Here is a 16,289-nt window from a genome sequence, read left to right as displayed (position 1 = left end):
CTTCATTGAGACAGTTTAAAGGTGTTGACTTAAATGTTTCTGTAGTTTTTCAGATGAAATAATTTTTTGGGGGTGTCTTTATGCATTTCTGATACAGCCGTGGTGTCAAAAGCTTTGATGGGAATGGAGGTCTGCAACTGAGCTTCAAGCTCTTGGGAGAAGGTGATCTTCTCCTTATTTTGAAGTTCAGAACAACAAGAAGAAAAAGAGTTTGGCAATCTAATGGCATAGATGGGCCTCCTGCCCTGAAAAAAAAGCCTACATCATTTTAGATGTCACAGTAAGAACTCCTGAGATCTAGTGATAAAAAAAGAGGATAAATAGTTTCCAATGAAATAAACGCGATTTTTGCGGTGAATTGAGGAATATGCTTGTTATATTAAATCTCTGCAGTTTAGTATTTGTAATCTTTTTTCAGTGCAGTGACGTTTGAGAGGTTGTGCAAAGTGTTGGAGCTGGGATTAATCGCAGGAAGCAAAGTGGAAAAGACTTTCAAAGAAAGGAAAGAAAAATCTGTGTATATAATTTGGCTAGGCAACAAAGGAGACATGACTGTGCCTTTTATTTAAAGGCTGTAAACACTGAACTGGGGAAGAAATGTTTTATGGTATTACATAGAACCACTTATAGGAATAAGTAGATGAAGTTGAACAAAGTAATGCTTAAGCTGAATATTAGGGAAAAAAAATCTTAACATTGAGGTTTATTAGATTATGGAACACTCTTCCCAAAGGATGTGGTTCAAGCTCCATTACTAGTCCCTTAAAATTAGACTGGATAGAATAACAAAATGTACTGGAGGGAACACTGTTGCATGGGTAGGGGATGAACACAGTTACCTAATACGTCTTCACATTTCACTTGCTTCCATGATTCATTTCCTGAAAAACTGCTTCCAGAATGTGTTAATGACATCACGGCCCCGGCCTCCTCGGACACGTTGGTGCTTCTCAGTGCTGTGGCTTTCGGAGAGTTTATTTGGAGTTTTGCTGGGCTGTCTTTTTTCCGGTGGCTCCTATAGCTCAACCGTTCCCTGCAGCTTTCCTGTGCTGCTGCAGTATTGCCGGGAGCAATGGGGACAGACAAAGATCAGGTGCCTGGGGTGTATTTTAAAAATATAGATACACACACACGTTCTGGGCTATTCATGGAGAGACTGTGATCCGGAGTGCGGCAGGCAGCAGAATTTGTGTTGCAGTGCTTGGCTTCACAGAAATGATTACCTTCTGCTATTCTTGGCAAGTAGGATGAAATACTTGTCTCCTTTAGAATAGTATTATTAGGTGTGAAAAACCACAAACAAATATGTCTTACTCGGTCATATACTTCAATGAGAGAGTCTTAGTGGTTCTGTTGCACTGATTTGATGAAAAGAAAATAACTTGTTTTTAAAACATGTCTTCTACAATTATTTTTTTTAAATTTAAAGTAGTCATCTAAAACATGCTGTTAATCTTTCTTATAACATTGCAGTCACTTTTCTGTAGTATTTAGGAATTAAATACTGAAAATAAAGTATAATAATAATAATAAAGCACCCGAAATATAATAAATCACCTGAAATAAAGCCCATGGCACTCCACTGTGTAAATTGTTGAGATGTGTGACTTTGACCTTGCGCAGCACTTTGCACCAAGGACTGAGTGGTAGCTTGATAGGATTTTAAGCCTAGATACACTGTTTCAACTGATCACGCATTTACCCTGATATACATCCTTTACTGTTCCTATATTCCAAACAGTAGGTAGAGTCAAGATGGACTGGTACATAGCTGTTCTCTCAAAATGCTTACAGCACTGCACACAAGCTTTTAAATTTAGGCTCTCCCACGCGTGAATTCTTGCTGCATCCTGCTGATGACTTAGAAACCAGCTAGCCTACCAGTATTTAAAATGTGAATTTATTTTGCTAGACTTTCTGTCACTCAAACTGTTCATTTATAGTTGTTTTTAAAACTTCTTTCCTTCTATGTCTCAAGCTAGCTTGGGTTAATTCTGTCAGTCTAATGCCAGACAATGGAGAGCATGAAAAATATTGCTGAAAATTTAAAAATTGTTACTTTTGTCATTTGTATTGCCATGTCAGATATAACATTGCAAAAATCTGTCATTTATAAGAACTTGTGTTAGCTGAAAAAGTTACTGCAGTTAAAAAGTTACTGCAAACAAAAAGTTACTGCAATATTTAGGATAGCCATTTTTATGCTTCTGAGTTTTGTAATTTCCCTACCAAAAAAATCTACATCGTAATCGGATTCACTTTTTCAGTCAGAGGTCGTAGTTTGTGTATGCATCAGTGTGTTTATGCTCCTTATGAGTTTAATGTTGCTTGAGGATGGAATACTTAACATGCAAGTTCATTGACCACATAAAAATTATGCCGTGTTTCCTGTGCTTCACTTTGCTAGTTTCTTGCTGTAATGCATCTTCCAAAAACTTGCAATGGGACTTCCCTAAAATTAATGTAGTAGTTGTTTTTATAGTCTTTTAAGCAAGTACACCCGGTGTTCCTCACAATTAGCAATTTTAAGTTGCTTAAATAAATATCTGAGATGTTAAGGGTGTGCTTATAAAGTGTAAAATGACTTTGACTTGAGACATTATGTGAACTGCATCTTGCTGTAGCAGTTGCCTCACTGATCCAGCCTCTCCTGCTTACGATTCCATGGATCGCTTTTTCCTCTCCCATTCATTATCACATAACATCCCCGTGGCAACTTGAGAAATTGCTTACATGGAAAAGTAATCGTAGGAAAGTATTTATGTATTTTTAGCTTTCTTCTAACACAATGTAGCAGCTGGAAACAAGGACAAGAGCCAGCACAACATGAACTGCCAGCTCTCCATGGGCCACCAGAAAGTGTTCATCAGACCACAATGTGAGAACCATTGAATTGACTTAAGAAATGTGACACACATAATAAGCATTAAAAAAAAAAAAAACAAAAACCCCAACCCTCAAGTTCCCAAAGCTGCTGCTTGAATGTAATAAGAATGAAATAGTAATTGTAATGTTTTTGAATAATACGTTATTCGCTGGTTTTGGTGGAGGAAGTACATGATGGTATCAATTAGATGCAATGAAAATCACTTTTGCTTTAATTCTTCATAATCTATATTTACTGCTGTCTTATATGTTGTAGCATTGAACAATCTTCTGGACACTGAAAGTTTCATAAATAGGAAAGCGGGGTGTGGAGCTAGGACTTGATTTGAACAGATTACTGAAACTTAAGTTAGATCTGTTCTGTTTGGTGGTTTTTTTGTGGTTGGGTTTTCTTTCTGATATTTAACTCTTTTTTTTACCTATTCCTCTAGCCTCTTCTACTTGTGTTCGTTCCATTTTTGCAACAAGGGAGCAGGACTGCCGTTTTGGAAATGTTAAAATGACAGGAAGAGATCAAGAAGATCTTTTGAAGATCTTCATGTCTACCAAAACTCTTACTACTTCCTTTTCAATGTCAAAAGCAGCCCGGGGGTGCACCTCAGTCCGGTTCACTCTGCAAAATAGTTTCAAAAGCAATAAAACTCATTGGCAGGATGCTAATGAGGTATGATAGCACTCAGGTTGTGTGTAGGGGGGAATGAGGAAAGGATCTGCTCTGTTACCAAGGCCCAGTGAGGAGAGAAATGAGCATACTCAAAAAGGCTATGCCAGCATTAATTGAAATTTCATGCCTGTGTTTAAACTTAATGAAGGATAGGCCATTCAAAGGAAAACTTGATGAAGTTCAGTTATTAATATGATTGCATTTTGCAACTGCTATTAAATTTAAAAAAAAAAAATAAATCTCCTTTTCCCAGAAAGATACTTTGAAATAAGTAACACCAATTTCCTCTGCATTAATTTAATGCTCTTTCTCGGGAGAGAGCTCAGAGGGTTTATCTTCCAAGCCTTTACACTGAAGGTTGGAAAATAACACGTGTTTTGTGGAAGAATTACAACTAGTTTAATAAATATCCCAAGAAAGCTCACAAGTCAATTATAGCTCACAGTTTGTTGATACACTAACTTGAAATAATGGTATGCATGCTAGAAGTTCAGTTGGCTATAAATTTCAATGGTTTATAAAGAGTAAAATTTTAAAGTACCCTCTGCGCTCCTACCTGTCTTTTGGTTTTAAAATGTCTTTAAAATCAAGCTCTTAAAATTTTGCTTCGTCACATGAAACTATAAGTGCATTTAAACTCTTCTCCAAGTAGGTACAAACATGAACCTTATTTGTATCTCCTTGTTGTGTAACGGAGACCGGAGCGTTAGGCTGGGATTTCTGCAGAATTGTGTTTACGTTAAATAACAGTCTGGTGAAAGAAAGTTCTTTTTAGATGAATGTGTCATAACTTCATTTTGCCATTAAGTGTTGTTCCACAGACTGTCAAACTAGATTAAAATCCCGGGTTTGTTTTCATGGCTATGGGCAGTGTTTCTAGCCATCTTACAGAAGACCTCAGATTCTCTATTGCAAAAAAAGATACCTTGCTCTTAAGCAAGACCTGCTTTTCTTGCTGTGCCTTACATAGAATTGTATGAATAGGGAAAAAAAGTTGTGATGGGTAGTTTTGGGGAAGAGAAGGAAAAAAATGGATCGGCCCATTTTGTTTTAAAGGTTACAGCAGTCTGTTCTTTCTCAAAGTATCTGTGCATTTGCCAGAAATAATCGGCAAAATTTTAATATTTTGCTAATTGACAAAAATTCTAAGAATGTAGTTCCATGTGGAATTGCATCAAGAAATAAAGTTATATTAAAGAATTGCAATTAAAAGTAGATTACAGGTATTTTGCAGAAAACAGTAAATTCTGTGGGTGGAATCGAGCGATCCAAATACCTACACAGTTGAGGATACTGTTTTAGGCTTATGGATTATTAACTCCATCACTTACAATTAGCACCCAAAAGGTAGTATTTGGTAATGTAGAGCTTTTTCAGAGTTTGTAGCTTCCAAAGCACTTTGGGTTGTGATGCTATTGCAGGCAATCTGCCCCCTTCATCCTTTTCACAGTTCAGTGGTATAGTTTTGAGAATTGTGGCTCATCTTTGCCGCTGCCCAGAGATATAGAAAGCTTTAAGAAAACTTCTGTAATTTGCATTTCCCTTGGGATATATACTAAAATGACAAGAGAATAGGAGTAAATGAAATTTAAAGTGAAATTTAAATGTGAAAGAAATCCAAGCACTATATGTTAAAGTGTCTAGGCAGATTTTATTCCATGCTTTTAATTATGCCAGGCAGCACTACTACAATTAGAGCTACCTATGGCTATCCTGTTGGCTTAAACAGGAATTTTAAACATGGGATTTTCTTCCTTTCATTCTGTTTTTTCTGTGATGTTCTGAAGAAGCAGAATCTGAAATGTGATTCTGGCTACTTCTTCTGTATCATTGTATATTCTTCATATGTTTTCTGTTAACTGTAACCTCAGATATGAAAAAAAATATAGTGAGGAGAGCTTCTAAGGCATTACAGCATAAATTATTTTTGTTTTGCTTGTTAAAATCTTAAATTTAGCTTAATAATTTTGAAATATACATAAATGTAAAACCAGGTGTAGCAAAGTGATATCTAAAATATTGTGAACATACAGAGTACAATTAGAAACACTGACTGCTTGTCTCTCTGTCCTCCCAAGCTGTTTATCTGTTTAGCACTTTAATCTGCTGTTAATGATAAGAAACAATATTTTCCTTAGAAATGTCTCTTAACTTGAGTATGTTGGGAGCACCATCCAATACTTAGCACCTAATGTGACTTTGCATTTTGGAATTGAAAGGAATATTATGGACCCATTAGCATGGGATTGCTTTTCTGGAGGAATACACTTGCCAACAAGAGACAGAACTTCAGGAGGTTACTTGGGTCATATATCACTGTGCAGATTTCTCTTGGACATAATTACCTCATTCTCCCTGGTGGAAGATTCAACTTACTTGCCGGTATTTTGGCCATATCCCTCTTTTCCTAACTATTGAGGAAAGGTGTAGTAATGGCAGATGCCAGCCACAGAAGGGTGGGGTGGTGGAAAATTAAAAATGAGAACTACACTAAACTTTAAAAAAGGAAATGTGCCGAATTTGAATTCATTTAACACATGATGATAAATATATGGTTATTTCAATTTTTTAAAAAATAATTTTTTTGCATGTTACCTATCTGGGTAACTCATGTGAGTTTAAAAGCTAACTTTGTGGTCAGCATTTTTATTCGGCTTCGTTGTGATTTAAGGACAGCGGATCAAAAACACGGTGATAAAGGATTATTAATGTAACATGAAATTTTTGTTAAGAAGGCTGTAATTATAGTGCTTTTTATTGTACGAACTCCCTCAAGCTGCTTAACACTGAATGGCGTTAGTTCTTTTGCCCTTGACATGGCAGTAATTGCCTTGCAATTGTGTTGATGAAGGGAATGTTGGTTTATTACAAAATCTGACTATATAATTACGTTTGAAGAAAATACTCTTTGGCTGACTTGAAATTCTGTAGGGCTAAGAGTACTTTAAATTCTTTTAATTGGTTATACTATAGTTATGTTTTGCGTTCAAATGGCTTACAGGTTTTTTTTTATTCTTTGCACCTAGAATCTTGCAGACTAGAGAAGACTGAAAACTAAACTTCCTTATTTTTTCTGTTTTCTTTAAGAAACTGTGCTATAATTAATTTTTTATTTAGGCATTAATAAAAAAAGGAAATAAGAACTTTAGGGTCTTTTTAAAGTTAAGATTATTTCTTATTTTTGTGCCATGTAATTCAAGACTGACTTATTAAATGAATAATTTGATGAAACGCTCAGTGTCTGCCATAAAATTTCAAGATACATTCAAAAAAATTAACTGCTTAACAGGCATTTGGGGACAAATATAATCCAATGTGATTGGGAGGGGCTGCTTCTTATCACCTGGGAATGTATCAGAAGCCCAGATGTGATAAAGGTAGAGGCCCAGTGACACTGAAGTTGTCATGTGTCACCATAGCCATGGGGAGGGCAAGTTTTATCCTTGCAGTCTCATGAGCGGTGGCAAGGAAAAAGGCTTTATGGATCTGCTGGAGATGGCTGAGGGGAGTCTTCTAATCCTCCCCTGCTGCTCCTTCTCCCTTCCAGTCTCCTTTAATCGCTATTCGGGCACGTAGTTGGTCAACTTGGTTCACCAACACTGCTGTAATTAGGAACAGGAATTTCAAATGCAGTAGTTTAGTATTGGACTTAATTTTTTTAATGCGGTAAGGATTAAGTATGAAAATGACTCTGCATTTCAGGCTCAAACATCAAAGTTTAAACGGTATGATAATGAGAGTTTTAATGAGCAGCCTTCAGGTGCTTTATAGTGGCTTTAAACTTTATGCCTTAATACTGGAGCTGTATATGCACCACATACATACACACCTAGGTAAAGGGGAGGATATGCTAACATGCATTCTTGTTGTAGTTCACGAGCGAAGAACTGAGAGTTGGTGTGGAGTGATGAGCTATGCTAACATGCATTCTTGTTGTAGTTCACGAGCGAAGAACTGAGAGTTGGTGTGGAGTGATGAGCTATTTACATTTTTGTACCTAATAAATTTTTGCGGGTCTAAAATGAATGAAGTTTTGGTGCTTTGTTACGTGTGTATCTTTGAGGCAGTTGTGAGACAGCAACAAAAACTTGCTTGCCCAAGAGGATTGAATCAGTCTGGTTTTTTGACAGTATCAATAGCGATTTGTCACTACAGACTTTTATTTCTTTTTAACTAGATTTTTAACTTCAAATTATTGTAAACAGTTTGTACTTCCATACCTTTACATCTTATATACAATCTCTTAAAAAGGAATTTCAGAGCGGTGTAAGTACTTCCAACTGGAGTGCTTTTTGAAGTTGTTTCATTTTCTGTAGGAATGCAAAAATAGGAGGCTGAGTTTAATAATACTTTAAAATTTAAGTTTAAATTGCTGTTGATCTTGTCTTTTTTTTTTCCAAGAAGTTTATTATTTGTTATTATGTTGTCTACCCACAATAATGAGCAATGACGATGATCTCTACAGGACTTTCACTATGGAGGTTCTAGTTTAAGCAGTATTAGTTTCTGTTACTGTGTTTTGCCTAAAATATGCTGACTATATTAAAAATAGAATACATGAGAAAAATGCTGCATGATGGACCAAGTTGGTTTTATTAAAAAGGCAACATACAAGCTCTTTTTCCTCCCTTAATATGTTAGCATTATCAGGATTGCTACATAAATCCTTCAGCTGGTATCTGCTCTGTGTTTAAGGTTCTTCCCTTCAAACATATGCTTTTGTTTCACCTCTCCTAATTTCCTTTTTGTATATTCCTATGGCTTAATTTTCTTGAATTTCCAGTAATCTTTTAATTCCTGCCACTCCATGCCCACTGCTGTGTTACTCCTGAAATTTTCATTTTGAGAAATCAAGTAGCCAGACCTTTCATCTCATTGCACAGAGGTGAATTGTTTTTCCCTCTTCTCTCTACCTGTGTGTCAGATGCTATCTTTTCCTCTAAAAGAGCTTTGTTCATTAAAAAGTGAACACACATAATTTTTTTTTTTTTTTTTTTTTTTTTTTTTTTTGCCTTTTCTCTCTAGCTGGCCTGTGGACAGTCTTCACGCTAGGTGGGGTGGGGAGTAAAGCAACGCCACAGCTGGAGCAGTGCTCCCCTCTCGCTAACCAGAGTCTGCTGCTTCTGCTGGTCTTGGCTAATCTGACCGATGCTCCAGATACGCCGAATCCCTACAGGCAGGCTATTATGTCCTTCAAGAACACACAAGGTTTGTATCTGTTCATACTTCTAAGCATGAACTGGTGAAAATGAAGTGTTAAGTTGCTGTGACTACTTGGAGGTTCTCTTTCCAAAATTTGTTTCCCCTCCAGCCAGCCCGTGGAGGAGCAGTAACAGTACATTTTCTGCTGGGAGTTTTGAGGTGGAGTTCCTCGGCTGCTGGAACTTAATGGAAGGGGCAGAGGGAGAAGGATACTCTATCCTTCAGACTTGAGAAATTTTAGAAAGCTTCATAACTTCATAAAATATAAATAAAACTGACCTATAAGTAGGTCGGCTATTCAAGAGTCTGCAGGAGTCCCCTAAAACTTTATAGCACTTGGGGAAACTCTGTTTATGGAGTCATGTTCCTTAGAGCTAAGATAAGCAATTGAATTGCTAACTGTATTTTTGTACTGCAAATGTGAGGAGAAACTGGTTAATGTAAACACTTCCATGAGACTTGTACGTACAGAAAGTTTCAGAGTTGTTTCAGTGCTTGCCTGGTTTTTGAGAAGGCTGGTTGCGGTCTGTCTATCAGGTAAGTGCAGGTGCGATGCTGTACTGACTCTCAGTGCCCTGCTGCAGAGGGTCTTGCTTGGGACGCAGTAATGCCCTAACACAGCTTGGACTATCTAGATAGCTCAGCTTGCAGGTAGTGTGCTTCTCTTCGTGTATGCTTTATCCATACACTCAAATCTCTTCAAATTTTAGCCATGGGGTTTTACCTTTCGTTGGCTTTATGCAGGCTGACAGCATGCACAGAGCTACTCAGCACAGCTCAGGTGCTGCACGATAACCTGTGGAGCCACATCAATATCTCCGAGTTAGTCACTTTATTTCGGGGGGAGTTTTTATATTCCTTTAACCATTAAGTTTTTAGCAGGCTGAGCTCTAAATTCATTCACCTTTACCTAGGAAATTTTTTTGGGTTGTGAGGATGGAGGGTTGTTCTCATAAGAAGAATTCTTAGTCCTAATGTGCCCCTTTGATTTCTTGGATACTGTGTACAGGCAATTGAGATCAAATTCTTGATACAGTTTGTGTTTCGTTCTGTTTTTTAACCTGCAAACTTCTATGAATGTTTTATTTTGGTCCACTTTGTTTCATGTCATCAGTAACTAGTAATGTATTTCATTGAAAACTATTATACATGTATCATTATAAAATTTTAAAGAACTTATTCTATGTCAAAAGTGGCGTGAAGAGCAGTGTTTTCTCTAGATGTGTACGTTTATAGAATGATGTATTGTTTCCCATAGACTTATTTCCACTAGCGGCATTCATAAAACTGAGCTTAAATATGATTCCTGTCAACGTTCTGAGGGGCTGGTGAGAGGAGAATGATATGAAAAAGAAAGGCTGGTTACTGTCATCGTGATCTATAGTATAAGACTATAAAATGAAAACTGGCTTTTTTTGTTGAAGTAATTTATAGAATTTAATTGGGATGAAACCAATAAAATTCAGGATAGATTTCTAATATGATATTCTACAATTCTAATAATCTATAATTCTAATGTAATATTCTAATAAAATAATTGGGACAAAACTTATAAAATTCAGGGTAGTATTCATTATTCCACATGGTCTAGAATTTTTATTTTAGTTTAATTTTTCTGTTGGTCAGTTTAATGTTTTCTAGAATAATACGGGATATGCCGCTGTTGCTGATAAGTTTCTTTAATACTGTTTAGATTCTTTTTTTACCAGTTTTAAATATCCTTTAATAAAACAGGTAGTGAAGTGTTATAAGTGGAACGGTTTAAACATTCACAGAAGTGAAGCTTGAAAGTCAATGGACGCTCCTCAGCTAATGAACCGTGGCGTCAAGTTGCTGCTTAATAGAGCACGTTGAATTGATCTGGTTTTGCTCTCTGCTTCCAAATTTTCCCTAGTAAAGAGAAATTCTCGCCTGAAGAAGGACGGTTTTAAACCAATCGGTCCATCATCACGAACAGTGATTGAAGGGGCCGTGGGGGGGCAGAAACGGTAGTTCAGAAAAGCCAGGTTTTGATCTCTCCTCTGCCTGTTGGTACATCGTTTCGGGGAGAGGCAGGGTTTCCATCGCCGATGGGCTGCGTCTCGCCTCTGTGTGTGCGGCAGTGCCTCCCGACTCCTGCGGAAAGGAGAAGCGTTTGCTCCAGTGCCTCCCGCTGAGTTCAGCTGAATGGCTGGAGCCGTCACCCCTCGCCCAGGCCAAGAGAAGCAGCGGCTCCCCGGCACGCCGTCTCCGCCGGGCCCCCAGAAACCCGGTGGGAGCCAGGGCTCCTGTGGGGCTCCTGCAGGTCTTCCAAGCACTTTTTCCTTCCAAAGAGGGTGGGAATGTTGTTCAAAATAAGTGAACTACCACCACATTCTTCCATGCTGAAAGCTGTTTAGAAACTTTGCTAAGAATACGGGCTAAAAAGAAAGGGGAAGGCGAGACATCCACATCTCAGTGGGTGTAGGGAGTCTTTGTGTGATCAGTCCCTACGAGTATAGAGATTTCTCCAGAAGAATGGAAAAGTTTGGTAAGAAACCATGGGAGTATTCATTTAAGAGCCAAATTTGCGTTGGCTCACGGTTGCTGCCCATGGGCACGCGCGTGACGACACTGTTCTCACCGTTTTCTGTGGTGATGCAATCTATAATATCTGAGAAATCTTTCAGGGTTTACGGAAAAAGGAAGATTTGGATGAAATGCAATAGTTGCTGCCTATTATGCCAGCTATGGTAATACAGTTGGCTGTAAAACGTCTTGTAAAAACGCAGGTTTTGAAATTTGCATTGTTTTTTTCCTTTATTCTTCTGAGTCTTTTCTTCCTCTCCTTAAAATCCCTTCTGTCCACAAATTGCTGTGCAGGAGTAGCAGTCGTGTTGTCATGCTGTTTTATACAGCAGAGCTTTCTTAACTTAATGCGTTTTTAATAAACGATAAACAATTCAGAAATCCGTAGTCTGTTATTGTGGGAACTAGGGAATTTTAGTTAAATTCTTCAACTTTGGACATCTTGTTTGTAGTAATACGGAAATTTTTAAGTCCAGACCTTTGATATACTTGAGTATCCAAACTGCTATTGTTCCCAGAATATCATCTTGCCATGAAATTGCTGTAATTTTTCCATATGCATAGCTTGTTTGTGTGCTCAGAAAAGATAGCCTTTGTATTCAGTTGCCAGGATGCTGAAATAAATCAGCCCAAAAAGGCAGGCTCGTCCTACTTCACGTATCATCAAAGAAGATGCATGTGTTAGTTGGATGTTTTTGAACAGAGCTGGACGGGAAAATACTTTATAGACATGTCTGTGAAGCTTTTTGAGAGTTGAGAAATGTACCTGCTCTGCACTGGAACAAAACTTTGCACTCTCAAAGGTTTTTTTCTGTGAAGAAAGCAAAGGCAAAAATCTCTGACCTGGGGAGATCAGGAGGCTAAATAAGGACATGAGTCTGGCTTTCTGACATGACTATGAGTGCATCGACTGTCACACTTGCTTTTTCCATTTCCACTGGAAATTCCTAGATGTTGGAGATCTGTGCTGATGGACGTTTTTGTTGAAACTGGTAAAGCTTCTTGTGAAAAGGTTCTGTGAAGAGAAATCTGTTTTATTCTCACTTCCAGCTCTGGCATGGATTGTATCGTGAACATGAACAAACTGTTGTTACTTTGAGGGATGTTAGACTATATGATGTGGTGTTTTAAATCACTTCAATTAACCCACTACACTCCCCACCACACACGCATCTTTAAAGTCCTGACCACGACTATGTTTCCCTGAAAATATCCTGATAGTCTTGACCTATGTGCATATGCCCTTTGTGCCAAGAAAAGGATAGGAGACCCTCCACCTTGATGCCAGTGACCTGAACCTGAAAGTTTAGGGTGCAGGGTTTGGAAATACATGAATCATCAGTACATCGGTCACAGAGAAGACACTGTAGCTGCCCTCCTTGCAGCAGCAGCTCCTGGGTTTGCCTTCCTTTCTGACAGTGGAAGCCATTTGGAAGAATAGAATAGTTTTATAAAGAAAGATGAGTGTCTTGTGCAGATACAGGGCTCATACTGGAGCTCATGTGCGAGGACCACCTCAGCTTTTTGGCACAACTGAAGCTTCTTGAGACCCTATTGAGGTTTATGATCATTGGTGGTAAGAGTCATGGATGACTTTTGCTTCCTCCTTACTGTGGTGTCGGTATGAAATATTTCACTGAGAGAGTGTATAAAGTTAGCAAATAGCTGGATGGTAAATGTATTTGTTAAGGATCGGTTTTTTTTTATTTCTTTATTTCAGATAGCACTGCCTTTTCATCGTCAAATCCACACGCTTTCCAGATTAATTTTAACAGTTTATACACAGCTTTGTGTGAGCAGCAGAAATCAGATCAAGCGACTCTTCTTTTATACATGCTTCTGCATCAAAACGGCAATGTACGGACGTATGTGTTGGCACGAACGGACATAGAAAATCTTGTAAGTATTGTTCTGCTTGCCTTACAGTCATCACAAAGGGGTGGTCCTGGAAGCTTGGGTGTCACCAGCTGCCAGTGTACCCTGTTCTGCGGTGGGGGCAGTAGGTTCTGACTCACTTATTCACCAGTTCTAGCTCACTTACTCGTTTTTATTATGTCATCTCAGGAATATGATGCTAAACATGTCACTGCAGTAGAAGATAGTACTGCTAAAGCTATGAGGCTGTCTTTGATTCCGTCTTTCTCAGTGCCCCTGCTGACCTCTGGGCACAGTGTAAAGAAACTGGTAGCAGATATCGTACTATTCATTATTTTCTTTTTCTTTTTTAGATATTCAGGCCAAAAAGTTACACAAGCTTACTGTGTGCATACAGGGATAATAGTTAACAAAATGAACTGTAACTTGACTAATATGCCAAATGTCTTACCGGGTTGACCCAAGGCTGAAACTCCTCAAGGAGCAGCTGACAGATTTTATAGAAATGCAACTATAGTGACGTTTTAACTGCTTTAAATGGGATTGTGGTTAATGGCCAATATAACAGACACCTGGTACGGTTTTCGTAGGTTATAAATTAGCTTATGCTCCCCACTACGTTTAGTAATGTCACAAACCACTTTAACAAATCTTACTTATTAAAAAGCATTCCTTTAATAAGATAATGGCTGTCTAGGGGAATTGGTAACGGAATAGAGAACCCTTTCCATTTTAATATTTGAAATCTTGCCAGATAATTAGATCCCTTGCCTGTTTGATGGCAGATATGGAATGAGTTTGGTCTCGGTCCAAGTTCTAGCAGATGTATTGCTAAAATCAGAGATGATAGACACCACTCTTTGCAAACTTGGGTGAGATGGTTGATATTGAATTGATTCAAGACTGAACTCCTGTGTAGTCTGCTGCAGATTATCTAGGTGAGGGCTGAGTCATTTTGTGTGAATTCTGTGAACAAATGGTCATATTTAATTTTCTGGGCTGTTAGTATGTGATATGACATGTTTCACAGCTGCTGGCCATATCAATTTACCTTTAGAGAAGTAAAGGTTAAGCGTGTGCATTGTTTTATAATTATAATGTCTGATATATTGTAAAACTTCCAGAAAAAGCATGAAATGCATGTGTCAAAACAAATCCAGATGCAGGTACTCAGATGCTCTGCAATGTGGGATATTTTCATATATTATCACCTATCTTTCCTTCCCCTCAAAAAGAAAAAAAAAATTTCCCAGAATCACAGAAATAATCAGCAACATTAAACACTTTGTGGGAAAAGCTGAGAAAATTGAGAAAAGCATCACTGAAAAGTCAACAGCTTGTTTGATTTATTTTTTTAATACCAACATTTGAAACTGCCTGCTCTTATTTTGCACTTCATTAATACTGTTGCTTTTTGTGATCCCTACTGACACATTACTGACATCTGTGTCCGATCCTCTTGTTTTTAGCGGGCTAATAGGTAAGGATGAGCCGCAGCCAACTGAGAAGAGCACTTTTAATTGCTTAGTAACACAGGCTGAGCCAGACACAGAAAGGATTGGGGGTGGGAGGGTTACTGGACGAAGAAATCATGATGTCCCAATTACAACCCTGCGGTGAAAAAGGCTAATTCAGTTTTGGGCTTGTAAACGAGACGAAGGGGCAGGAGTAATGGAGTTGGTTATTTCCTTCCCTATATGGCAACTGCAAGAGTGGTGCTAACACGCTGCATGCTATTCTGGTGGTGTACTACCATACTTCATAAAATATTTACAGGCTATTGAAAAATGGAGAGAGTGTAGAGAAACATTTTTTTTTTTGCTTTAAAATTAACAATAAAACTGTGAGAGGCTTAGAAAGCTAGCTCAGTTGGTCAGAAAAGAGCTTGAGAAGCATCAGGATGCGTACGTGCCTTTGCAAGGGGAAAGCCTTGAACAGAAAGGACTCTCCTCTTGCAGAGACGTGCTAAGAACTAAAGCCTGGAGGTTGAAGCCCACAACTTAGAGATATGGGAGCAAAACAGTTAAGGTAATTAATTCAGAGGCAAAACAGTGCTCTCTATGGATATCTTTGAATGAGGGTGGATGACTTTTTGGAGGAATATGGCTTAAGTCAGTGGCTTCTTCATACGGAGGCAGTTGGGTGAAGTATAAGGGTCTGTGGTATATGAGAGATCACATCAGCAGTCAGCTGAGCGCTCATCTTAAACTTTTAGGCGGTTTGCAGGTTGTTCCTGTTTCACTGCACTCGCTGCATCACATCTGTTGTGTTTTCCCCTATTTTAATTCTTCTTGGTTTTGGTGCCCAGGAAGCATCACTAGCAGATGTTCTGTGACATTTCCTAGGGGTTTTTGAAATGTGTCTTTGCTCTTTTGTAACTTTGGTTTAATTTATAAATTGATTCAGTGTGTTTTTCTTAACTGTTGTAATAGGTAATGTCTCAGCTTGCTTCCTAATTTGTGTATGAATCTACCTCTGTCAGTTATAGATAAATACCTTCATCTTCTGTTGTGCTTTATAATGCTTTATCATTAGTAGGGCAATGTATCTTTTTGTTCTTATAATAAGTCTGCTTGGTAGAATGAATAGGATGTTTGTGTATCTTCCGTAACTTACAACATGTGACTTTGTATAATTTTATAAAATATCTGATGCTGAGATGCTCACATCTGGAATTTGCCTGTCTTATTGAAAGTACTTGCAAGGATTCTCCAGGAAGTGGTGAGACTGGTGAAATAGGGGACAATTAAGCATAGTGTTGTGGTCTGTGGATGGGAGAACATTGAGCCTTTTTCTGTTTGAAAGAGCAGTTACCACCCATATTGCAGGTAAAAATACCAGTGTGAGATCTGCTTATAAGAAATAAGCTATTCCTATTGAATATGTTTGCTTTGGCTGCTGAGTTGACATTTTGTTGCTGCTCAGCCTGACTGGACTGAAATAATGTATATGATGATGTATTTATATCAACTGATGGTACAGCAGTATTTTTTCCTGTGGTATAAATTTGGCTTAAGCAGGTTACTCGTGTGGCTATGCAGTCTTGTATTTTGTTGTATATTAAAGACAAGCTATTTTAAAACTCTTTGCTGGGGAAACTGTTCCTGACCTCGGA

General features: G+C 38.1%; 1 protein-coding gene across 7 annotated transcripts in view; it reads left to right on the top strand.

Annotated features, from left to right (window-relative positions):
- DYM (dymeclin) overlaps positions 1 to 16,289 on the top strand; it is a 221,993-nt gene that overhangs the window by 76,598 nt on the left and 129,106 nt on the right. For all 7 annotated transcript variants that reach the window (XM_030004289.2, XM_030004292.1, XM_030004288.2 and 4 more), the window contains 2 exons: positions 8,576 to 8,758; positions 13,020 to 13,198. In XM_030004289.2, the coding sequence (XP_029860149.1) occupies positions 8,576 to 8,758; positions 13,020 to 13,198 (362 nt within the window). The remainder of the gene's footprint in view (positions 1 to 8,575; positions 8,759 to 13,019; positions 13,199 to 16,289) is intronic.

The sequence above is a fragment of the Aquila chrysaetos genome, chromosome Z (genome assembly GCF_900496995.4).
Source record: "Aquila chrysaetos chrysaetos chromosome Z, bAquChr1.4, whole genome shotgun sequence".
Classification (NCBI taxonomy): domain Eukaryota; kingdom Metazoa; phylum Chordata; class Aves; order Accipitriformes; family Accipitridae; genus Aquila; species Aquila chrysaetos.
Note: the sequence above shows the minus strand (reverse complement) of the source record. Positions and strands in the feature narration are given on the sequence as shown.